Source organism: Cricetulus griseus, chromosome 4 (genome assembly GCF_003668045.3).
Source record: "Cricetulus griseus strain 17A/GY chromosome 4, alternate assembly CriGri-PICRH-1.0, whole genome shotgun sequence".
NCBI lineage: Eukaryota > Metazoa > Chordata > Mammalia > Rodentia > Cricetidae > Cricetulus > Cricetulus griseus.
The window spans coordinates 40,997,785-41,024,759 of NC_048597.1; the positions used below are offsets into that span (position 1 = coordinate 40,997,785).

The window sequence follows — 26,975 nt, forward strand, 5'->3', positions numbered from 1 at the left end:
ACATCAGTTTATCTGTACTGATAATATATGAGGTATTGTTTACAAAAAGCCTCAGAAGTCAGAGTTCTAGGAAAACAATAATTTTCAAACAGCAGTAGGGTCCTGTAGAAAATGTAAATTGAGTTCAATTTGGAATGTTTTAATTAAGCTCCATCTTGATCCTTGACATCTCCTTATTCTTTATTTCTTTATATATTTCTTTGGCCCTTGTCAAATGTGCTGTTCTTTTTTTCCAGCCATATTATATTTTAATATTAAAGTTAAAAATGGTTAAGTGGAGAACTAGAGAGATGACTCGACAGTTAAAAGCACTGGCTGCTCTTTGAGAGGACCTAGGTTCCCAGTACCCATATGGCACTTACAACCGTCTGTAACTCCAGTCCCAGGGGATGTGATACCCTCTTCCCCAGCAGCTGGAGCAATTTGATACAAATTATTGCAAAGGAATTTATTGATTCATTGGTTATGCAATCAATACAAAAATTTCAGCCTAGTCTTAGGGGGAAAATTTCTTGTGCTTTTACATTGATTAGAACAATACTTACAGAACCTGGGGAAAGTTACAGGCAGTAGAGTTAGACCAGGCATTTATGATACAACAGCTCAGAAGAGCAAGTCTTACCTCTGGTCTTGAAAATTTACCACTAAAGTGGCTCCTATGTCACTGCTGCACATGCCAAAATGTCCATTTTCCAGGACACTCTGAGCATAAATGTTTTGGAAAGGTTATTGTCAAGATCTAAGTGTCAACCTTCTTAGTCCCTTGGCTTGTGGCAAGGCTCTACTGTTCTTACCCAGCTTTAAGTTGGGGTGCAGTGCAAAGGTTTGAGACACCCTCAAAGTTCAGGACATCCTTCCCCAGTGTAACCTGAGGCACTCTACCTACCATCACTGTTCAGTGCTGCCCTAAGAAGGCCACAGTTGCTGCCAGTATTCTCTTAAGCAGTTTGGTGGGAAAAGAGATGGAACAGAAGCCTGAAGTATATATAGTGCAAGTGAAGAACAGTTATCATTTCTTTGCTTTCTGAATGATTCTTTCTAGAACATTTTTCCTGCTTTTTATTTCCTTCCTTTCCCCCCAATTTGTGCTCCCTTCTATATCAATGTAACAAAGGAAAAAAAAAATACTACTAAATTTCCTTGTATTTCCTATTTTCCATCATTTTTTTACTTTATTTTGTTTAGACAGCTTGTCAAACACATGTGCCATGCTAGTGAGTAGAAATAAAATTGTTCATTTATTGACTCCTAAATCACTGCTTTTCTGTGACTATGATTAGATCTTACTCATTACCTTCCTTTCATGTTTTTGTCATTATCTTTGAAGAAGCCATCATTTGTTTACAGTACTTATAGTCATCTTTGGGGGATGCTTCAGAGCAAGAAATTTTTTAAATGTAAGCTTATGTAAGCTCTTCTGTATACAAAACCACTGTGTGTGTATGTGTGTGTGTGTGTGTGTGTGTGTGTGTGTGTGTGTGTGTGTGTGTGTGTAAATATGAACAGATTTGTCTTTAGCTTTGACCTTAACACTTATCAGATTTCTCAGATGTGGGTGGGTCCTTCTTTTCTAAAATCATTCCATACACCAAATCAATCTGTTTTTATATCTCTTTCTGTGTAAGCCAATACCTTATAATTCCCACAGGTAAATCAGTAGGATCTCTGTAAGCCCCAGAAGTCTCAAAATGTTTATTCTGCTTTCTCTTACTTACTTTCCATGATTGCCTACATGTCATTCAGGTGTAACAGACTGCAGGTGCCGGGGTTTTATAAAATATAGGAAGCAATGCTTGCAAACAAATTATAGAGAACACTGCTAATATCAATATAGTATGTGTGTGTACATGACAGGTTTACTTTGTGCTTGTTAATTTCTTTTCTCTTGGTGCTGCTTTTTTTCTAAAAAAGCAAGCATAGAAGCTTTTTCTATTTTCATTTCAAACCACTTCAACTAATTCAAAAATATTTGGTATTGGTTATTTAAAAGAATGATTTGTGTCCATAACATCTGCAAAGATTTAGGGTATCATTGATTTAAAAAAAAAAAAAAACTTAAAAACATACATTTTAATGGTTAAAATGTTTCTTAAATTTAAAAAAATATTTCAAAACACTTAAAAAATACATTTCTCACACATTATTGCCAGTTAGTGCTGTAGTAGATTTGTTATTTATGAAGTGAGTCTTTTTTGAGAATCTGTCCTATACTAAGCACCCTGATTATAACTGTGAGTAGAATCAAAGAACCTGCTGTTATGGAGGTTTCATTATACTGGGAAGACCAGATAAATAAATAAGCCCCAAGTATACAAAGTATGTTATGTATTTGAAGGTGAAAAGTGCTATGAATAATAAAAGAATAGACTGATAGAACAACTATACAAGTAGTCCACAAGGAAAGTGAGCACTTTAAAAACATTCAAACAACTAGAACTAACAGATAAGAACCAACACTTGCAGAGGTTGTATCTCAAGTATGTACGACACTCTCCAATTTAGATATGTGGCAGGCCATAAAAGAAACTGATCAATTTAAAATTAAATTAACAAAGTACTTTCTCTTGCCATAGTAAAAAATTAAAAATCAGTAGTAGAAAAATCTTAAATGATGAGATGAATGCAAATGAAAACAGTATCAAAATGAGAGAGATATGGCTTAAGCTGAAGAGAAATTTACTTCCTTATGAAAGAAGATCTGAAATCAGTACTCTAACTAGGCTTTCACCTTAAGATACTGAAAAAAGAAAGGCAAACTCAAGTTGAAAGGAAGCAGAAGGAATGAAACATATAAAAATTAATGATATGAAATGTAATAGAGAAACAATGTCAGAGAAACAATAAAACAAGTTCCTTGAAAATAGCAACAAACATTTAACTAGATTATGATGAAGAGAAACAGATTGACATTAGTAGAATTCTGAAATGAAGTAGGACATTACTATCAACTGAACATAAATGGAAAAAATTGTGTAAGTACTACAAACAGAATACTATACACTAGTAAATGAAATAACCATCATAAGATGAACCTCATACTCCTTCATGATAAAGGCATTCAACAAAACCGAGGAAGAAAGATTTGCCTAATCCTGAAACGTGGAATCCGTGCTCTATTAGCAGTGAAAGAGTAAATGCTCTCCTGTAAGAATCCAAACGTCCATTCTCACATTTCTGTTCAGTGCTGTAGTTAAATCTTTATGTCCTCACACTAACAGAGGATCATTAGATAAGACATCAAAAACTCATGTAGCAAAAAAATAACACAGAGAAATAGATAAATTAGATGGTATCAAATTAAAATTTTTGTACTTTAAAGAACACTGTCAAGAGAAACAAAATATCTCATGGAATGAGAGATACCATATTTTAGGCCATACATCTGACAAAAGACTGATTATTTTTTAAAAATCTTAAAACTCAACAATAAGAATAACAAAAACAGGCAAGTGATCAAAATAGCTATTTCTGTAGAGATGTACAAATCACTATTGAGAGAAAAGTTGCTTGAAAACCAACTCTCAGGAAAATACAAAGCAATATCACAATGAGAAAGATACCACTTCAAATCCTTTTAATGACCATGAAGACTGAAAATAATAAATGTTAGAGATGGTGGAGAACTTGAAGCCCTTATGAACTGCCATCGGGCAGATAAAACAGTGCAGCTGTTTCAATAAGCTGTGTAGAAGTCAGACATGCTGACCATATGTCCTAGCAATTCTACTCCTAGGTATATGCCTAAGAGCAGTGAATACATACATTCACAAAACACTTGTGCATCAATGTTTATACCAACAGTGTTATGATAGTCAAAAGGTGGAAATAATCCATACATCCATCAGTCCCTAAACTGATCAAATATGGGACATCCATGCAGTGAGCACTCATCCTGATAGATGCTTGCTGTAGCACAGTTGAGTCCTAGAAATATTATGCTAAATCTAAAATCAGTCTAAAACTACTTACTATATTGCCTGATTATATGAGATATTTAAATAGGCAAACCTGTGGAGATAGAACATAGTTCAGTAGTAGTTTAGGGGTAGGGAAATTCAGGATAACATGTGTAGTTGCTGACAGATGTGACATTGATTTTTAAGGTAATAAAATGTTCTGTAGTTGGTTGATAGTGCATATATTTCTAGAGGGGAAAATATTAACTATATTTTAGTTGAGTGGTTTATTTGGTACAATGGAGCTGTTTTGTGTGCTTGCTTTTTAATCATTTGAAATAAACAGTTGTTGGGAAAGTGAGATCACAAGTGATGGGCATGAGGACGGGCATGAGCTTTGCATGGGAGAGTGTGGTAGAGAAAGCAAGTTAGTCTTGATGATGTTTGGATACAGGCAGAGCCATTTTAAACAAAGATAGCAGCTGACACAAAGATACTTAAAGTAGGACTGAGGCAACATGTGCGGCTATGGAGCAGTGAACAAGGATATAGGGTTGCAGACATGACAGTTCTCTGAATCTCAGGTCTGTGCTTGATATTGTGAGGGTGCTGACATTTTAAGTACACAGAAATCTGGCTAGAGTGATGGCATTTGTGAGTCATCAGCCTGTAGCTGGAATTTAAAGCAGAGACTACAAATCATCACCAAAGAAGTGAGAGTAGAGAGCAAGCCGCAAAGCCGTGTTGTCCCCAACTTGGGGTGCATAGCAAGAGAAGGAAGCAAAGGACACAGACAAAGATCCATTAGGGAAGAAACAAAGTAAAAGGCTTGTTCCTAGAAACCCTGTGAAAGAAGTGTTGAAGGTAGAAGGGTGTGCTTCAAGTGGGCAGTCATTGTGGGAGCTGCTAACCATCCCAGTACAATGAGAATCATCATTTGACTTTCATAGCATTGAGTTGTAGGTGAGCTGAAAAAACAAGGTTTTCTTAAGTGATGGTTGAGATGGGTTTCATACACAACAGAAAAATAAGGTTGTAGACAACCCCTCTGAGGACAGATTTGCTACAGAGGATTTGGGGGAAGGGGCAGTAACTAATATGAGAAGTTTGAGCAAATGCCAACACATCTTTTGTTTTTTTAATTGGGAGGAATAATATTTGTACACTGATGCTCAAGAGGAGAGTGGCTTAGAGCACAGATGGAAAAACTGACCACACAGGAACATTGGTAGTTTGCTGTCAGCCAGAAGACAGAGCTTGCTATAGACATTAATAAGTGGGAGATGTAGCAGGGAGAGCCTGTGACACTTAAGAACCCTTTGATCCTCACACCAACCCAATGAATTAGGCACTGTGGTGACCCCATTTATAGATGAGATAACAGAAGCCATGTAAAAAATTATTCAAGCATGAAGATCTGCAATGTATAGAAAGCAACCTGCTTCAAAAAGGATGCTGTTAATTCTAACCCTTAACTGGAAAACAGCAGTTCCATTTCATCTGAAAGGACTAAGATTCTGAGCTATCTCTTTAGCAAATATCCTTCTGTTTTTTAAAATCACAACCAACTCCCTCCTTCCCTTCCTAGCCTCTGTAAGGGCCAGAAAACTGTCTAATGCTCTCAGGCCAATGGTTATTCTGAAAGTGTGTCCTTGTGAGATCAGTTTCTTAGAGTGAGACATGCATTCTGTCCTCTCCTTCATGGCATTTAGGAGTCTAAAGTTAAAGCCTTCTCTATTCCAAACCATCATCTCGCCGCTGTAAGCTGATGATAGTCTGTTTCTACCCACTATATCTGCAGCATCCTCCTAAGGAGTCCCAGCCCTAATGGAGGCTTTTGCCCAACACATTTTCAAGGAAAATCTCTCTGAGTTTTAAATAAGCCTAACAAAATGGGCTGAGCACTTGTTAGCTGAGTGAATCTGCAAGAGAACACTTCTTGCAACTCTTTTTACTCATTGCATAGAAGGGAGGAGGGAGTGATAATTAAAAACAACAAAACAAAACCCACAATATTGTTTTATGCAACATTGTGAACTTAAAATATATTTATAATATTGTCTGTAGGTCCTTTCCAGTCTCAGAAAAAGAACTTATTCCACAAAATTGTCAGCAAATATAAGCACAAAAAGGAGAAGCCTAATGTTCCAGAAAAAGGTATTGGTGCCTTCCATCCTCCATTAAGGTTTCTTGGTCCACTCCATTCCAGATTCATCTTTGAGCCAAGCTTCTGTGCACCTCTTCTCCCCTTTGCTTGCTTCAGTGCCATCAGCTCTTGACATGGCGTCTTCACCCTTCCTAAACTCTGCAGCTATGCAAATCTCCTTCATTTAGATTCCTACTCAAATCCATTACTTGTCTCTTTGATCACAATTCCATATGAATCCTAAAATTGCTGCTTCTCATTTACAATTGGTGCATTTTATAATTTATTCTTCTGGGCCTCTTAGTCATTTATTTTGTTTGGCTATTCTTATTTTTCTCATATTTGGCAGCCTTTCATACATTGACCACATTTTCCTACTTCCTAAACTCCTACAGTTTTATAGTCTTGTGAAAGTCCAGCCATTTCTATACTCTCCTTTAATTAAGAATTCTCACAACCTTTTTTTTTCTACTCCTAAATTGTAAAATCTTTTCCTCATCTATGCTTCACTGATGGCTGGACTTTTCAGCAACAGAACTGTTATTTCCAGAGGGCATTAGGAATTTGGGCACCATATCACCTTCTCTGAACTCGCCCTTCTCTGAACATCCATTGCTATTGTTGGCTTAATGGACCCTTGAACCTCTTCAGGGTTCATCTTAAGATTTCTAGTCTCATAACTCAAGACGTTCATTCTTACACACAAAAGATAAGTCCTCACATCTGGCTCAGTAGTCATGTGATATTGGAGATGGACTCTCCTAGGTGTCCTGCATGTCATTGTCACAGCTACCATAAACTTGCTCACCTAAGGCTTGTTCCCACGCTACTTGCATGGCCATGTGTGCAGCATGTTAGGCTTTAGTACTGAGACTTTCACGCATTACGTATGGATGTATGTGCCTGTATGTTCCTGCACCTGCAGCCTTTACTTAATTTCGGTTTCATCTTCACATCAACTTCTGGCATTACATATTGATGATCTGATTTTTTCTGCTTCCAGTGAGTAAATATTATAATGTAGGTAAAATACCAGCCTTTGTTAGTTCCTTTTACAGATCTTCAAATTATCTTGATTAAAGTCAAAATACTGTCTAACATATTTCACAAAGGACAGAATTTGGTTATTCTTATCTATATCTTATGTAGTCTCTTTTTTTAGTTGGCAAATAGTTTTGAGAATAAAATATTTGAAATTAAATTCTGTTTGATGTGCATGTTTCATGTTCAAGTCACTTTGCACACAGCAATGTTCCATGCTATGTATATTTGTGCTGGGAGTAGAGCTTCACTGTTCTTTCCTTTTCTGTCCTTGTTTTAGGAAGTGGGGATAAATGGTCACACAAGCAATTCTTCTTGGATTCCATTCACCCTACAGAAGGTAAAAGAAACAGCATATTATTTAATTATACATGGTCTAAGCTAAAAATGGAATAATTTCATTTTCTTTAAAAAATTCAAAATTATTCTGGTTCAACCAATATTAGACATGTGTTCACATTGAGATTATTTTTTATTTTAAATAGTTTTGCTGCTAATCAATGTGTTATGTGGTATTTGGTTTGATAAAAGGAGATTTGCAGCCTTTGAGTCACATTAACAACCCTTTGTGTCTATGGTGCAGGAGCATAGGAGTCAGGACTGAAAACTGGGGGTCCTCCTGACTAGCTGAGCATGGCAGGCTAAGCAAGGTGATTTCTGAGCTTACTGTTGTCCCTCATATGTCCATTTCCCAGTACCTCTAAGTATGTTAAAACAGAATTCATCTGAGGCATATGCATAGTCAAACTAGTCGTAGGTCTTGTACAGATGTCACTTTTAAGTTTACCACACCTTACTTATATATAACTGTCATTACAGTCATAACTGAACCCTTAGGTATGTGCCTGCCTTCTCTTCCTCCATCTGACCCCACTCACAGAGACACACAATATGTTCATTATAGATATTTTAAAAGGTGTAATATTTTTAGTGATTAGTTATAGGTTACTTCACTAGAGCTGAGTATGTTAGTGCACCCCTGCCCTTGAGAGTGGAGCTTAGAAGGGAGTTAAATGTTGTCCTCAGCTGCACAGTGATTTTGAGTCCCCATTGGGCTATGTGAGATCTTGCCTCTAAAAAGAAAACGCAAGTAACCTTATTTGAAAAGTCAGTATTATCTTTGAAATATTCCAGTTAAAGAGCTATATGAAAGATTTATTTATATCAACAAAATTGAACTTATACATAGTGAGCCACCTAATACAAATGGATAAATTGGGTCAGGTGTAAATCCAACACTCAGGAGGCAGAAGTAGGATTGCTACAAGTCTGATAGCCTGAGATACACAGTGTGTTCTATGCTACCCAGGAATTTTCTTAAGTCTAGAATGGGCACTCAGTGATTGAATCCAACCCCTACCACATGTGATAGCGTGCGTATTCACCTGTGGAGGATGGGACCTATACTCCTGTGCCTGCATGTGCTGAGCTCTCTCAGAGGACAGTAGGTGTCCTACTGCAACACTCTTCACCTTTCAGACAGGGTCTCTCATGGAATGGGGAGTTAGACTGACAGCCAGAGGGTCCCAGTGACTCTCATGTCTCTGTTCTACATAGTACTGGGGTTACAGGTACCATAGCCATTCAAACTAAGGTCCTCATGCTTACACAGCAAGCACTCTTACCCACTGACCCATCTCACCAGCCTCCTAAGCCCACATCTCTTAACTCCCATATACACTTTTGTTCCTTTACTATGGGGAAGTGTAGGGTACAGGTGGGTGACCAAATTTCATATCTGTCCTAAATCACTTAGCAGAATAACACATTTTAAAAATATTTATCCAAGATATTAACACCTGATTCAGTAATCAAACTGCTTTGATAGTAACAGTATTAAGTAAGCCACATCTGCTTTTTCATTTACTTTTTCTGAAATTCCAGCCTGGCACTTGCTTTCTGATCCATTATTTCCCATTCACAAATTAAATGGAATACTATTTCAGTCTAAGTGCAAGCAAAACAGAATATGAATTATACTATTTCCAAAATTGAATCCTAATATTCCCTAACTGAAACTTCTCTTCTTGTGCATTTTAAAAATATCTTCTACACAGATTTCCTAATGGTAAGGTGTAACGATAAATCTTTCTATCAAGCTGCCCAAGTTCCTCTGCACATGGGCACCCAAAATAACACACAGAGTCTTATATTAATTACAATGCTGCTGGCCAATGACTAGGATTTCTCATTTGCTAGCTCAGTCTCAATTATCAACCATAACTATTCATCTGTATAGTTTATAAACTTATCCTATTGAGGATGCTGGCAGTGTACGTCCTTTTTTCTCAGGATCACATGTCAGTGACCTCTCTTACTACATTTCCCAGAATCCTCCTCGACTCCTAGTCCCACCTATCTTTCTGCCTCATTGGCCGAGCAGTGCTTTATTCAACAACCAATAAGATAAACATACACAGAAGGACATCTCCCATCAGTAAGGCACTAATGAACTGTCAAAGAAATCTTAAGGTGTCTGAGCTTATATTACTTATCACTTGAAATGATGTTTTAAATAAGTTTTGACCTTACAGAAGTGCAGAGTGCATGTATAGAGTGAAGTGGAAAGCTCATTTGCCATGAATTAGAAGATCCATGTTCTCAGTCCTGCCACTAATTAACACTTTTTCTTAGGACAACTTGCTTGACCTCAGTATAATTTACTCTATATTTGTACAAAACACTTATATAATTCATGTGCAGGGCATGGGAATGTCATACATGGCAATACATAAACTTTTAATTCCATGTCCCTCTTTTTGTTGTTGGCTTGTTTGTTTTGTTTTGTTTTGTTTTTGTTTTTCCAGACAAGTTTCTCTCTGTGTAGCCTTGCCTGTCCTGAAACTCACTCTGTAGACCAGGCTGGCCTCAGACTCACAGACCATGTCCCTCGTAACACATGACAACTTTCCTCTGATGTCTTATGGGTTCTATGATACTAGAAGCAGCATACTAGCAGCTATAATGCCCTGCCTTGTGTGGAGATAGAAAGGGAATCAGTTTTGAGTATGCTCTGCAATCCCCAGAGTTTAGTTGAAATAGAGTCGTTATTGATGATACTAAATTACTTATATATTATTGATGTATATTGAACAGAACTTTGGAGGCCATGCTCTGAAAGTGTGTTTCTTTTACTTACAATAGAGTGCAAATTCATTTTACATAGCCAGTAAAAGAGAAATCAATTTGAGCAACAGAAAGTCACTAGTAATTTAAATTGACTTGTTTTGGTTATTTATTTTCATGCCATCCCCAATACTTGTTTGTTCAGGGGGAACTTTGTAAACTATCCAGGCCTTTATCCTTTCTTATACCCATGGCCATATCACTGCTTATTAAACTTTGCTTTCAGGGTATAAATATAGAAAGACATGGATAAAACCATAGTACAGGGTACTTTTAGCATATATCAAAAAGCAGGGGAGGTTGTTCATGACCTAGAATTGGCAGGATTTTTCTGGTCAACTGAGAAGACTTACCCTAGTCTTTCCATAGAATGTGGTGACTGAAGTTTTCTAATTCCACAACACAACAATAGCATGATGATAGTTAATACTTAGTGACACTTAGGGGGCTTTTCTTTTTTTTTAATTGTTATTATCAGATTTTGATAGTAATTCCATTGAACTAAAGAGAGTTTATCAGCCCCAAACACCTGATTAAAAAAAAAAATGAAGATCAACCAAACCTTAAAGAGGAAAGAATGCTTAAACATTGTGGCCATTACTGTTCCATTTTTCCAAGCAGATCTGTCAACTGTTAGTCCTCATTTGGTCCACTGTAATCCCAACATTCGGGAGACTAAGGAAGGAGGAGCCAGGGCTGCATTGTAAAATCTCCATCAGAGTAGTTTGTTTGCACTGTGTAATATAATTACAGGAGTAAGAGGGGCGGCCTATTTGTACAGGTGAACTTTAGAAGTGATCTATCCACCCAGCCTAACTTGATCTCTTTACCTAAGTTGGAACTGTTGGTCTGTAACTCCAGCAAAGTCTCCCAGGATCGTAGAACTCCCAGATATGAATCCTTCATTCCGTTCTCTTTTCTTTAGTTAGTCGGCATCTGACTTGTTTTAGTTCGTGGAAGACCAACCAAAGGCAATGAGATTTCAGATACAGCCATAATGATTTCAATGCAACTTTGACTTTCCCAGTTGGAATGTAAATTCCTGATTCTAATAGCCTCCTGAGGTGCAGTCCAAGTGCAGCACTGCTTTCCCAAAGAATACTGTCCACATTTGGGGAGTAGTTTGGAAAACAAAGCAGTCTCTTACTGCCACAATCCTAATGTGACTCCAGGAGTGAGCTGGCATTATCACCCTCAGATGATATACTTCACGTGTGCTATGGTTATTGTCGAGTGTGAAAACTAGCCTTGTGGACTTGCTGCAGTGAGCTTGAGTCATTTTATGTGTTCAATTAAAAGCCCAAAGAGAAATGACTAATATGTTCTAGATGTCAAAGCTTTTCTTTTCTCACATTTTCATCTGTTTGAGTAGGAGAAGAGGGGCTTGATGTTTCTCCCTGAGCTGATTTATTTCGTGCCTGGCATGCCCTGCCTCTCACTTGTTTTACTTTGGGTTGGTGTGGCTGAATACTGTTTTGTCATAGACGACTATTTATTGACTTACCCTTACCTTCCTCAGTTCTTCTATCATGGAGATTATCCTTAAGGGCTGACCCTTTGTGTAGGCTATGATACATGGATGGATTTTCTGGATTTAATCCTAGGTCAGAGCACAAGGCAAAAACCTTAACTCTCTGCTCTCTAACTCTCCAACATGGTCTCGGTTTTATTCCATACCTTTGTCAAGCGTGTTGGTCCGCAGGGCCCATGATTGCTTTTAGATCTGATAATAGATTTAGATGACACTTCTTCCAGGTAAGCAGTGTAACATCACTCTGGCACCGAAACAGACTTTCCATGGGTGACATAAACTTCCCTTTTATCTAATCTGTAACTTGTTATTTCTTACCTCCTCCTGACATCTACAATTGAGTGTTGCTGATGCCCTTTCTTTGACTTCCTCCTCCTGTCTGCCTGTGGACTGAATTCTCCTCCCATACGAGGTCCTTTAGTAGCCATGCCTTTGGTCTCTAAGGTGTCTCTACTGGGTCATCTGGAAGAGACTTTAAAAACAGCAACTACTTAGTAGGATGTAATTTACTTCAAGGCTCATCATTGAAAATCAACAAAAACAATTAATCCACAAGTGTCCTTCCCACTTGGAGCTGACTAAAAGATCTGTTTTTCCCTGATAATAACCCTTATTGTAGACTATGTGGCAGTTTCAACTTTTTAGGTCAGAGTGTCGTCTTTACAGCTAATCTAGCCCAATTAACATCCTTACACGAGAGATTATGGTCTTACAGTTTGTAAACTGCAGTTCAAGAGAGGAATCCTGTTGCCTTCAGCTGTTGTCTCTGATACTGTGTAGTCTCTGGAAGTCACATGACTTCTCACCAACTCCTTGGCCTTTTCTTTGCCATGGCTCTTTTCCCCATACAGTGAACTTTTTCACCTTTGAAACTAACTGTGCATTGCCCATCTTACCACAAGGTCTAGAGTTTTTGTTTTTCCAAATACAAGTAGGAAAGTAAAATTGGTGTGCTTTTGGGTAAAGCAGTGATGATATTAGAGAGGTGAGTAGAACTCCCTCTAGCTAGAGTGACAGGTGAGGGATCTGGACCAGAAAGCAATAAAGCTGAAGCAACAGAGACATTATTTGATATTCATTTTAAATTCGGGTTTGGCTTCTTTAAACTTGTCTGAGGCTCTGAGTTTTAAGGTTATATAGTAATTAAACTTCTTTGAGGTATTTCTAACCAAATTGTAGTTTTTTGTAAGTTATAGCCTTTATTTTTATAATTGTTAAATATATAATACCACTGACTTAAATATACTAAGAAGCGAAGTACCAATAGTCTGAGCCCGAGTGCCTGGCATGGAAACTATTCCATCCTTGAACCTGGGACATGGTCTAAAATTTTAAGAAGGCTTTTTTTTTTTTTAAATAGTGGATTCTGTACTTGAAATAGTGCTTAGAAACATTACTTAAGAGGTGTTTTTGGGGTATTGCTAAGTAAGTAATTGCTGCCTTAAGACTGTCCCACCTAGGCATGGTGTTGCAATACTGAGATATTGATACAAGGGCAAAGAGAAGCCCATACTCTATTTTGATGTAATTGGAATGATTTTCCCATGTGTGTGGAGTGTGAGTAAACCATTTCGTTTCAGATATCTATCAAAGGCAAGGGACCATGATTTACACGGAAAAATATCTTAATAATTTGTAGTCTTCCTTTCACAAGGCTATACCTACAACTTCTAAAAATCTAGATTAAAAATGTCAGTTAGACTTACAGGAATATTTATATTAGCAAGTATGTTTCTCACACCTGGGACTGTCCTTACAGGATTTTCCTCCTTATCTTGTTCCTTTTATACTGTACATTTAGGGTTTTTTTTTCTTGTTTGGTTGGTTGGTTGGTTGGTTGGTTCTTCAAGACAGGGTTTTCTCAGTGTAGCCCTGGCTGTCCAGGAACCTACTCTGTAGACCAGTCTGGTCTCAAACCCAGAAATCTGTCTGATTCAGTCTCCTGAGTGCTGGAATTAAAGGTATGCACTACCATAGTTTAACAAAGTAGGTGCCTACCCTCAGATCCATCATCCAATTTATCCTCTTTGTTTGGTTTTCTTAGACTTTGTCATGTCAAATCTTCATTTCCTGATCTAGTCTTCCCTTCTTGTTGTCAGAAATGATTGCTATGCCTACCGTTAAAACTGAATGGCCATTAAAACTGATACAAAAATGCTTAACATTTTTCCTGTCCAAAAACTTTTAGGCCAGCCACTGGCATTTAAAAAAAAAATTCCAATCATAAAATGATTTCTTTTATTTTTTTAAATCTATTTATTTATATGATGGGTGCTTTACTTCCATGTGTGGATATTCTACTTCCATATATGTCAGTGTATTACATGTGTGCCTAGCACTCACCAAGGCCCAAAGACAGTATTGGAATTTTCTGGAACTGAAGTTACTGAGGGTTGTCATCTGTTACATGGGTGCTGGGAATCAAACCGAGGTCCTCCAGAAGAGCAGCCATTGAGCTTAAGTGCTGAATCATCTCTCTGGATGTCCCATAGTATATTTACCTTTTAAGGTTTACTACACTAGTAACTACATGTTCCTTGTTTTTATTTCAAAATGAGGGGATGGGAAAGAGGAATGCCTAAGGAAGTAAGTGTATAAGACAAGTATTTACATGTAATCGAAACTAAAGAAGAAAGCTTGAATGGCATGCACCTACCTTACTCTCGATTTGGGAGTCACTGAGAATTCAGTTCTGTGTTATTAAATGAGTTATTGGTTTTGCAATTACAGTGCCAAAATGCAGTCTCCCCATGAACTGTGCTTCATTCAGTTACCTCATTAAGCATGTTCACTATGTCCTAGAATTCAGATTTCATTTGCATTCTGACTCTACCAATGTCTGTCCTATTCTCACTGAGAAATCAGTATGCATGAGAGAAGTTTAAACCTCACAGTTTTCTTTCCTGCTCAGGCTAGCCTGGCACTTAAAGGTAAATGTCCCAGCTATAAATGTTCATTTAAAAAGTACATATTTAATCTCTGTATCTTCAAAACACAAGAAACTACTGTGAACACCCTGTTCAACTTAACTGTCCCAAAGGAACTCAGAAAGGTGCCCTGATCACACCCAGGACTTGTGTTTGATTGGGATACAGGTGAAAAGTTTGCATACATTAACACCTCTACCACCCAAGCCTACCAGATCCAGAGGTAATTGACAGGGAAAGAGGGGCCTGGGGATGTAGCTCAGTGGTAGAATTCTTGCTGGTCAGATGTGATATCCTGTCTGTGTTACTTCACACCATAAAAGATGGATGAGGTGATGTATCTGAATCCTGTGCAAATCTGAGAAATATGTAAATATGTATAAACAAATTGTGAGAATATTTCATTTTTTTTTTCTGTCAATGTTTTGAAAACTCTTGAGTGTAAATTCTCTATTCAGATGGGTCAGGTAGGTAGAAATATGTCTTTTCCAGAATGGTGCTAATGCTTTATGGTTTTGTGTATAACTATGCATTTATCCTGTTTCAGCCATATTTCCAGAAGACAAAAACACCGCAGAGCCTGCTTATAAGGTTAAAAATGCCCTATCCATTCCCAACACTCCAGAGCCAGCAATGCAAGAACCTTTGGTGGGCAGCCAAAAGAGAAAAGCAAGGAAAACCAAGATCACACACCTTGTCAGGACTGCAGATGGCCGAGTATCACCAGCAGGAGGTACCCTGGGTAAGGAACGAGATCTTTAGGTCAAGGTTATGAGAACCAGCAGGTGTCCACCATAGCTGCATTGGCCAGCAAGTGATTATAAGCCAAGTGTTGTTTCTCAAAGAAAACCCTATCTGTTCTACATCTTTTTTTATTGGCCTCCACACATGTTCTATTTAATGCTCTAAATCCATACATAGCTGTTTCTCCAAGTGTGGGTCTGAATCTCTAGAAAGGGAAGGCAACCTTTTGGAGTATTGTCTGCTTTTTCTCAGCCCCTTCCCACCAAACAGTATTGATTAAGTAAATTCCAGGAGAGCCTTGATTTTGAAAGCTACTATACTAGTCTGTATAACTAAATGGTGTTCTATTCATGCCACTACAAGCCAGATTATTAGATATTCAAAGCAATGAATTAGGAAACCTGAAAATACATTTAACACTTTCTGTAGGACTGATTCAAGCCACTAGGGTAGCCTGAGAATGTATCTGGAAATCTTGTTTTTCTGGTCTAAGCAGACAGTACAATTACCACTTCCTGTCTTAGCTTGCAATCTGTTTGTTGTTTCTGTGATTTCAGTGTTTTCCGAAAGCTCAAGGTAAAGGGTAGGATGATGACTGAACATGCCCTGAAAATCTTGGGGTGCTATGATGGCTTTGAATAGTGATCTAAGTTGTTGCCTCCTAACAGGTCTTGCATTCCATTTGATCTGATTTGGGTTAATATCAGTGTTTGGGAGATGAATTTGCTTGCTGAGCTAGAGGGCAGAGGCTGGAGAGATGGCTCAGTGGTTAAGAGCACCTATTGTTCTTCCAGAAGACCTGGACTCAATTCCCAGCACCCATATGGTGGCTCACAACTGTGTGTAACTCCAGTTCCAGGGGACCCAACGCCCTCACACAGACATCCATGCAGGCAAATGCATATAAAATAAAAATAAATAAAAATTTAAAAAGAGGACAGTTGTTAATTTTGCACTTTTCTGTGTTTTGTATTTTTAAATAATTATTAGAACCATAAGGCAGACTATAACTCTTAGTTTTAGTTGCATAGCAGAGGTGAAACTTTGAAGAGGTGGAATTCTATGCCTGAATGGGAGGTCAGAGTGAATACTAACATCTCGGTATTGGTCCCACGGGTCCTTCATCTCTTCACTTTCTAATCTATATTCTGATCTGTGACTTTCATTTTATTTTTCTTTATTATTAGTTAGCTATTATTAATTAGCTTATATTTTGTTGTATAAAATAGTAGGTGCCATAATGCCATTTTTATTCATGTATTTAATGTGTTTTAGTCATATTCAGCTCCCATTACTCCGTCTCGAATCCCAACCCCAACTGGTTCCCTTTCCCAAATGGTCTTTCTGCTTTTTGTGTATGTTACGTTCTTGTTCATTTATGTCTTCATTCATTCTCATTTGTAGGAAAAAAAGAGAAATTTTAGAAGATACTCCCTCTTTACATAGGAAAACACCATGCCACTTTTATGTCCTAATTATGAAAGTCCTATCTTTTATCAGTTGTTTTCTATATTTAAATATTATTAAAAATTCTGTCTCTCCTACAATGTTTGCATAATGAAGAAAGTGTTCTTTTGTCTTTTAATTGGTTCCAGAAAGTCCTTTGTCTTTATTCCATTATGTCTTTTGAACAAAGTCACAATATGGGAACTCAGCAGGACTGATTATCTGTTGTTTAGTCCATTTTACCTGTTACATTAGACATTGAGCTCACATTACTGTGACAGTCTATGCTATGGCTTCTTGAAAAGTATATACCTATCACAGAACTCTCTTGGGTTTTATTTCAGTCACAGTTCACTTTCTTCCTTCTCCCCACAACACTGAATCATTCTTTAGTGTGAATAACACACCTTTTCTTCTGTCAGGTTTAGGACAGAGTCCACAGTTTGAAGTTGCCAGTTGAGTTGAGCTTAATGAAAGTGCTTTGTTGCATTGGAGGAAGAGACTCTCTGTAACTTTGTTACTAGGAAGGTAGCAGACATGGACAAGAAAGATAGCTCTCCCCACTGTCTGGCACAGTGCTTTCTCAGTATCCTTCTCAGAGTGATCCTCCTGTGATGGATTTCTCTTTTGTTTCAGATGACAAACCAAAGGAACAACTGCAGAGGCGTCTCCCTAAAGTAACCGAGGCATACTGCAGTGATGATTGCTCACACAATACGATTGAGGAGCCACGGAGCAATACTCCAGAAATGCCTGCTGTGTCTGCATTCTTTAGCCTCGCTGCACTGGCTGAGGTTGCAGCCATGGAGAATGTGCACAGGTGAGTGGTCAAACATGAGTGGAGGAAGCAGTGTGGAAACCAACCAACCATTGTAGAAGTGATTGGCATTTTACACACAATGTTCTGGGTTTCATACTGAATTTAAGGACACCATTATTTGAGTTGTTGCAAAGTATAAATGTGAGTTAGTAGTGTGGTCAACATGAGAGAAAATGGCAACCAAATATTTTATCTTGAATATTGTAGTATCCTATAGCTAAATGTTATTTCTATGAAATTCCTGTGAGTTGAGAAGCAATATTATTTTAAACATTCTGGAGTCAAATCTTGAAGCAGAGTTGTGAGGGGAGAGCAATACAGTACCTGAGCTCTCACTCCAAGCATTTGTTTTGTGTAAATTGGCAGTGGGTGGCTGTATTTGCTAATTTTCTGTTGCTGTAATGAAACTCCATGACCCAAGCAACTTCTAGAAGTTGGGTTCTAAAAGACAGGGTTTATTTGGGCTTACAGATCCAGAGGGATAAGAATCCATCATGGTGGGAGTCATGGCAACAAGCATCAGGTATGATGGCAGGAGCAGGTGGAGACAGTTCCATCTCTACCATAAGCACAAAATAGAGAGAGGAAATAGGAAGTAGGAAGAAAACCCTCCGTGAGGCACATACTTCTTCCAGCCAGGCTTCATCCTCCAAGGTTCTACAACCTTCCCAAACACTACCACTCACTAGGGACCAAGTGCTTAAATGTCTGAACCTGTGGCAACATTCTTTAGAGATCACGTTAAGTTCTAAGTTTATGATTGGATCTTGTGTTACTTAATGGGAAAGAAAGAAGGGCTTTTTGTAAACCCAGGTGTTTTATTTTTTATTCAAAGTGGATTACCCACTGAAAAGTAACTTCATTTATTAGACTTTCAGCCAAGTACAAAAGCTTTGAAAGCCCAGTAGATGTACAGTGTGCTAGAGCTTCATGACACTCTTACCTCCTGGTAAACCTGAAGGCCCTGGTGGCAGCTCTGTCTGCTCCTGGCCCTTTAGCTGTCTATTGTGGTGCTCCCTCACAGCAGCCTCCAAATGTCTCCAGGAAGTCAGATTCCTTTTCACTTATGCACTGCAGCTTCCCACTGGGGTGTGAGGGTTGACAGACATTGCTGAAAGATCTACAAAGCCTGTGAGAGAGAGAGGATGCTTCTCCTCTTGCACCTCAGTGACCATCATAATGAAGGACTCAGAAAAGGCCACAGTCACCTCACTACTGCCAGCATTCTCTTCTATATTCAGCTGTGGTTGCATCATTGTCCTGTCAAGGGTGACAGCAGAAAACCTAAGCTAGCCTTTCCAATCTCAGAAAACCTGCCTCTGGCCTCCCCCACAGCTGGGCCATACTTGCCTTTGTACATTGACACAGGTGAATTGCTGTTCCTCCTTACAGCCCCTGTGGTTAGTCTCCTCTCAGACACCCTGCTGCTGGAGCTTGCATGCCTCATGCAACTGTGTACATACTCCTGAGACCAGCTGCACATTTGGTTGTAATTATATCTGTTGATGTTTCGTCTCCTCCTGATATATTTTGAAAACAAAACATCTGTTTTATTCCTTGTGTCCCACCTTAGGTGGCTCCTCTTCTACCAGTAGGTGAGTGTATGGCTGTCTGACTGTGCACTCATAGAAAATACTATGTGTAAGACTTTTCTATAACTTCCCATTAGAAAAAAAAAAAAACACCAACTACTAAAATTATACCATTGGCCTAACAAATGCTAGTGTTCTTTCACTTTTCCTTGTTTTCTTTTCTCCTTTCCTACTACTTCCTAAAATTATTTTCCATCTTTAAATATAATTAGACAATCATAAAGATTACAAACCAGCATTTTAAATCCATTTTTCTTGAAGAAAGAGCTGAACATACTGGGCAGTTAGTACTTAACAGCAGCATGAATGAACAAATTAATAGAAATTTGTTCTTAGTATGTTTTCTTTTTCTAAAATCCTTAGTGTCTTGTATTCTTCAAATTCTGGACATTAAGAGAAATGTGGGTACAGTTATAAAGCAGGTATTTGCTACACCTTAAAATTGCTGCTTTTGCTTATTGAAAATGTATTGGAAGGTAAAGCTTATGGAAACACTGCTGTTTTCAGTGTTGTGTTGTACAGCGTAGGCCAGGCTAGGGGCAGCCTGAGTGTGCTTGTCTGGGCATGACAGGCTTATTGGTTTACCCTGGCTTCTTAGGATGAGAAACTTGACTGAAGTTACCAAAAATTTTGAATAGGATTCTTATAACCATGAACCCTATTTTTCACTACTAAACATAAAAATTATGAAAACTCAGCACAGATTCAATCCAAATAATGGAAGTTTCCATGAATTCTCCAGTTCTGTCAGGAATTGTTCCTCTGCATATTGATTTTGGCTCAAGTATTGGGCTGGATGTTCTTGCCATTTAAAATGTCAGTGTCACTGCTAAATTTCATCACTGAGAGTCTCCTGTTAGATGTTATGGAAGGTTCACACTGCCTCTTCACTTGTTTATTTTTGTTCTTATTGTTGTTGTTCAGTGTGAGAACACAGGAAAGTGTCATTTAAAATCTCCATGCATTAAGAGGAAGGTGTTCTCATAGAACATCACTCTTGGCTGAAAGTTTTCCATGTCTTAAGGAGTTGTTCAGCTCTATGGTATTTCAGATTTCTATTTCTAGAGTGGAAAGCCTTAGCTTTGAATGGTAACAAGAAAATGTATTGTTAGGGTTAATGGGGGCCAAGCAGGGAGGGGGAAGGTGTGGTGAATAACTTCAAAAAAAAAAAGAAAGAAAGAAAGAAAGAAAGAAAGAAAGAAAGAAAGAAAGAAAGAAAGAAAGGGAAAGAAAAAGAAAGAAAGAAAGAAAGAAAGAAAGAAAGAAAGAAAGAAAGAAAGAAAGGAAAGGAAAGGGGAAGAGCAAAATAAAATTCTAAAGGCAAAACCAGTTTTAATTAAATGACTAAGTAGCAATTAATTACTGTTGAGTGAGATAGTGGAACATTCTTATCACCCATTGTCCTTGCTTATCTCAGATTATATACCCTCAATAAGTGACTTTTTCCCCTTTTGTTTTACAGAGGTCAGAGGTCAACTCCGCTCACCCATGATGGACAGCCAAAAGAAATGCCACAGGCTCCTGTACTTATTTCTTGTGCTGACCAGTGAAGCACCCTTTAATTGTAAAACATTGTGCTTTACCTACTACCCTAGCCTTGTCTTTACCAGGGATGCTAGCAAGTCCATGTGGTGGGAAGTTACAGACTACAGACAAGTGCTTGTTGCCCCACACAGCCCAGAATCACTTGAAGCAGAACTTAGCATTCTGAGCTCATTTGTTGTTTCAGAAGCCACAATTTTTGAGGGCAGTGTTACTTCGTGATACTGAGCAAAAGCAAAGTGATTTGGACCTTTGCTTTGCATGGAAGGAAGGCTTTTGACAGTGACCAGTGGTAACTTGGTAAAAGACTGCCTTTATTGTAGCTCATCCAGCATCTCTTTTACCAACCAGAGAGTGTGAAACTAGTTTCATATATTACCTAGTTATTCTTTCAAAACAAACAAAAAACCCTGACGCACTGCACTAGTTATTATTAGAAATTCTTAGTCTTTTGTACATGAAGATTTAAGTTCTAAGATGGTTTATATAATAGGTTATACCTACATTTATATTGTAGAATAAATATTAAAAAGCCTGTACCAGAGACTCCCAAGCAGCATGGGCAGGCAGACGTACCATTGTTAGCGGTGTATGCTCGGCCTTGTGGTCCATATATTCTGCACTTTTATATTTGCCACCAGAATGGTAGTGGTAGTTTGCTGAGAGAAAGAGAGAGAGAGAGAGAGAGAGAGAGAGAGAGAGAGAGAGAGAGGAGAGAGATTGATTTTTGAGATTGAGAAAGAGACTATTAGAATTCTTACAATCTGAATTTTTTCCTTAGCCTTGAGTGACCAAGAAGAATTTGCTTGGGGCAAATTGTGGCAAATATTTTCCCAGACAGGGGAAGCATCCTGCAGATTACAGATTACTGATGTTTTCATGCCTTGAGGAATCTTTTATTTTTACACAGGGGTCTAAGTGACCAATGGATCGTTCATACAAACAAACAAACAAAAAAAAAGACAAAAATATTAACTCAGAAGTGACCTTAGTATTACTTCATTATTCTAAACACACTGAAGATGCTCACTTCATATGGACTTGGAGCTTCAGACCTTTTACATTCATCACAGACAGACTGGACGGGTTGCGATTGCTATGCACGGCCTAATAGGCACTGCAGGTTTTAGGAGCTATTTGGAGTTTGTGTTGTTGAGGAGGTATTGAGTACACGAGGGGGGAGGTGTCTGAAGTGTGCCTCTCAGTCAGATCCACCTACAAGTTTCTGTTTCCTTTTCATGTTTTGTTGCTTTTAAGCATAAAACCAACCATATGCCAGTGCCAAGTGGATTAACTGGCTTACAACATTCAACATATTGACTTAACCACCTGACGTTCACAGTGTCTTGTTTCCTAGCAACAGATTCAAAGTGATACATCAAAATTAATCTGAGGCTACAGATTTTACAGGGTATTTGTTCCATAGCACAAAGTATTTCCCCACTCTTGCATTACAGCACAAACTACCAAATTTTAATTTTTGGATCCCAGCAATAATTTTTAATAGTTTTCAAACTGGTGGAGTTTTGATAGTGCTAGCTGGAATTTGAAGCTTTTGAATTAGATCTCTAAATGGTGACAGTTTACATGGTTTTATCTAGCTTTCTTATTTATACTTGACTGAATTGTAATGATTTTTTTTCTAATTGTAATTTGACCTAATAGCCATATAAAATGACTCTATTAATACTGTCTAGGTCTAGCTTCTCATGGTTGTAGATATTACTTCAGTTCCGGTGCTGGAAAATATGTACAACAATACTAACAGAGTTGAAAAAGTAGAGGTTTGTTTTGTTTTGTTGTTATTTTTCCAAAACAGGTAGGGAGGGCAGCAGAGTATTAAAATTGTGTCCTCAAAAGTTCATGTTCATTGTAGGGATGAAGGAAGCAGGAGTTAGTAAAAGGTAAATCAGTAGGTATAGCTTAACCCCATTCACATAGAAATAAATCAAGTGAACAGCCCCAGATTTTATTAGCATACTATTTTTACTATGATAACTGTTTTCATAATATTTTCTAAATTTCAAAACAAAAAAAAGTGAATGTTTGGAAATTGCTGGGTCCTGATGTTGGTGGCTGTTGGAGTTTTGGACCACTTGCTAGCAGTGATTTAAAATGATAATTAGCTAAAACCCAAAAAATTAGTAACAAAAGTAGAAAACCAACAATTGCATTGGTGCAGAACATGCATCTTGACAATGGTACTAACTTGTTATTCTCTAGAGTACATTAGAATAGATCTATTTTTGCCAGAGCACCCTCCTTCAGTCCTCCGAATACATTTCAGTAGGGTCCCTTAAGAGATTGCTGTATATTCCTGAGACCTTTTTTTTAAAAAAAGAAGCAAATAAGAGATGACTTTTCTATATGGTTAATATCTTACCTGTTCTGCTTCCTGAACCCCAGTGGCTATTCCCTTAGGCAGGGTGGGAATGGGAGGGACTTACTGGATATGACTGTTTTCGTATACTTTAAAAACAAACCTTTTTGTAGAAATGCTTAATTTTTAAGCGGTTAGGCACTGAGAGTAGCAGAAATCCTGCAAAGCTTTATAGTTCTCTGAGTGAGGTCTTGATTTCAGTAGCTGTGCTTCTTATGCCCCGAATCTGCTGGAGAGGGGTGTTGGTATTTTCAGGTAACATTTGTTAGCACAAATCCTTCAGTCCGTTATACTGTAGTCCACTTCGTTAGCATTGTCATCCTCATTTCACTTCTCTCCTTCTGGAAACTGGTATTGCTCTATCGCTCTGATCTGTACTTGTAATCTGCCAGAAAACACCATCTACACTAACATTTGTCTCAGCATCCTCAAGAAAACAAGTCGTTGCACCTTATTTATATCTCAAGCAAACCAAAATACAATGTTCTTCTGCTTTGTTATATTCTAAATTGTTGTAGCATATCTTTCTGAAACCACTTTACATTTAGTTGAAATTGTCAGTATTTATGCTTTTAACAGTAATTTCTGGATTCAAACCTGTATATAAATCTTCTTTTGAAAGTTGTCCTTGCCCTTCTCTGCAGTGCTGGAGTAGGAGGTTCTGTCTCAGGTGCAGACATAGGACTCTTCCAGTGTTCCTTAGCCTTTTATTTATTTTAGTTATTCTGGTATTTCCAATGTAATTTTGAACTGTCTAGAGTATATTATAGTAACTAAAACTGCAGCTCTTAAGCTGAGTGCAAGAAAAAATACTGTAAGACATCCTTGAAGTTTTGTTTGTTTGGGCACTGTAAATGAGAAAAAGAGAAAAGAAAAAAAATATCCCACAGCCACATTGGAAACCACAGGTTCTTGTCCCCAAATTAGGTTAGTCTCAGATTGTGGATCAAAACTCTTTAATTCATTCAACCCCCTCATGAGTGATCTCGTTATTCTGGCGGTTAGTTCCCACAGTGTCAGAAATTATTTAATTTTATCAGATGTTGTCCAGAAGTCGTGCTGAAATAATTCCCATATTATCATTGTTATTCTACTTCCTGCTTTTACAGTTACTAGAGAAAGATGATGTCAACACTGTATATGGAAAGGAGCATCTGAACCCGTCTGGGGTTGGAATCCAACGTGTTGATTCCCTATTGTTTTCTTCCTAAGTCAAAAAAAAAAAAAAAATGTGTTTGCACTCTGCAGTCTTTGGCTCCGCGTACGGAAGTGTTTGCACCGATGTAAAATCTCAAGCAAATTATAAATTGCTATGGAACAGACATTAGTTGAAAACTGAATGACGTGTTTTGTTTATAGAGTGGGGTGGGGAATACTACATAGCTCTGTTCCAAGCTTGGCATTTGATGTTAATGTGAAGCAGTGGGACCATGCTGCCTGCTAAACTACTGTATGCGTCCTAAGTGTTCTGAAGACCAGCAGCTGGAAGCTGGAGGACAGCACCCAATCAACAGAGAAGCACCACTGGTGGTTCCTGGGGGAAGGAAGTCTGGAGTCCCCGCTTGTAAGGGAAGTGTTGGGGTGTAGATGATGCTGTTGAGATTCACCTTTGATTGCACTGCTCCACAGAGTCCTCAGATAAGGCCAATCCTCATGGGCTACCTCGGCTTCCAAAGTTAGTTTCAGTAAGTCTGTCTTTCGCTTCTACCTTCAGTGCCACGATTTTCCACTGCAGTGTTTTGACTTTACCAAACCAGCTTCTCCGGAGAGATCAACATCTTGCTGAAATGAGCAGTAGGAGCAAGTGCTTATCACATTTGACCTGCTAAAGTGTTTGGAGTGACTGCTAGGTGGAAATTGAATTTAGCTTCTCCCCACACATCCTTGTTCTGCACTTTATGCAAAGTGTACTAATTGTTAATTAGATGTTGTTTCTGTTTATACAGGCATTCCCAAAGAGTTAGACTGGACTTGGTTTTATTTGAGTTTGGGGAGTGTTAAAGTCTTACTTAGATTAACAACATGTGTATAATGAAAACAGAAGCATCTGTGTAGTTCATGGAACCATGGATCTAGTGAAGCGTCAGGGTTTGATGGACTACTTTGCTTGTGTTTGGAAGTGATAGCTACGTTCGTTATACTCCATGCTGAAGGACTGTCCTTTTAAGGGGGGACATTATTACCTTCTTACATTTCAGAACAAAGAAGTGACAGAACTAAATGACATATGCTTGACTTCTTTGTATATCTGCACCTATCTGTGCTATCCTTCCCTCCAAATATATAAATATACATTATGAGGGAGGGAAAGTTTCCTCTTTTGACCAAATTTTATCTGTGGTGGTGTGATTTTTACTGATAAAAGTCACAGGAGGAACTTTGTAGTTAAAAGTTCTGTGGCCACTGTTTTGTTTTGCTTTGGTTTTTTGTTTGATTTTTTTTTTTCTTGGCAGACAGTGGTCAAACTGATCATGTCTTCAAATTGATTTTCATGCACAGAACTAGTTGTTGTGAACATTACTACTACTTCCAAAGATTTTTCTGAGAACTTGGGCCAGAACTGGTGACTGAGTAACAAGGATCTGATTGAATGCCTCCAAACCCACCCAGCCACAACACGAATCTTACCTCACAAGCTCTAACCTAAATCATAGAGACACTCATGTTCCATGGAATGTCACTGACTTCTCTGTTGCTCGCCAGAAGGTGTTTGCTCTTGTCTCCTGACTCCTCACGTTAGTGCCTCGGCTCTTGGAGCAGCAGAACCTAGGGTCAGGAAGACTGGGGACCTTGAGCTTAGTGATTGCTCAGCCACATTTTCATGTCATTAGCACTAAGCAAGCCTCTGGCTCTCAGGAATTTGTCAGAACATTGATAAAACCTCCTGAGATTCCACACACCAGGTTATAAACTGGTTCTCATAGGTTTGAATTGCTTACTTACATGTCATAAATAAACCATAGCTTCATTTGACCCCTGGTCTTAAGTCTGTTGACAGTTTCAGCATGACCTATTCGCTCATTTTATTTTATTTTTTTTTTATTTTGCTTTGGAAATTGGCTTGGTTCTCTTTAGAGTTGGTGTAAACATGCCATGTAATAAATGATTTCCAGTTAATGGTACAACAGAATTATTGCTTTCTTAGATGTATGTGTAGTAAAAGTCAATATACACATTTATATAATTTCTTCAAAATCTTATACCTAATTTGATATTTCTAAAAATTGCACATGTAAATCATGTGTATAACATGCTAAAGTACTTTAACTGTGATCTTAAAACTGAATAAAATATTTAATAAAAATTTGAAATATTTTAAACATATTATTCAAATACATTTATTTATGTTCACACTACCAAGCTTAGAATATGTGCCTTCGGTGTACCATGTCCACTAAAAACAGTAAGAGAAAATAATAAAGCATTCTTCAACTATTTCAGAATATCGGTTAATGGTTTCCCCTTCCACTGTGTTCACCTGAGACTGACCACTGTGTTACGAGCATTGATTGCTCTACCCTAATATAAAGGGGAATCCAATGGAAGAAAGAAGATTCACTTCAGGCTACCACTTAGGATAAGAGCTTTTAGGGGAGCTCTACATACTCTTGCCTTGGGTTGTAATAAAAATATGTAAGTTACATCATGTAGGCAATGGCCACCCTTAGAAGCTCAGACCTCAAGCTGAATAAGTGTAGTGTTCATAAACCTTGTCTTATTTTAAAAGTCCTTTGAGGCTGGATGTGATGGTACTCACCTTTATTTCAGCACTTGGGGAGGCAAA

General features: G+C 38.1%; 1 protein-coding gene across 11 annotated transcripts in view; it reads left to right on the forward strand.

The window, feature by feature from the left end:
• Bbx (BBX high mobility group box domain containing) overlaps nucleotides 1–26,626 on the forward strand; it is a 247,239-nt gene extending 220,613 nt beyond the window's left edge. For 9 of the 11 annotated variants that reach the window (XM_035444510.1, XM_035444511.1, XM_027412532.2 and 6 more), the window contains 5 exons: nucleotides 5,964–6,053; nucleotides 7,364–7,423; nucleotides 15,215–15,409; nucleotides 17,494–17,677; nucleotides 20,732–26,626. In XM_035444510.1, coding sequence (XP_035300401.1) covers nucleotides 5,964–6,053; nucleotides 7,364–7,423; nucleotides 15,215–15,409; nucleotides 17,494–17,677; nucleotides 20,732–20,819 — 617 coding nt within the window. In that variant the 3' untranslated portion in view covers nucleotides 20,820–26,626. The remainder of the gene's footprint in view (nucleotides 1–5,963; nucleotides 6,054–7,363; nucleotides 7,424–15,214; nucleotides 15,410–17,493; nucleotides 17,678–20,731) is intronic. The other 2 variants (XM_035444514.1, XM_035444515.1) reach the window with 2 other exon arrangements.
• The last annotated feature ends 349 nt before the right edge of the window (nucleotides 26,627–26,975 follow it).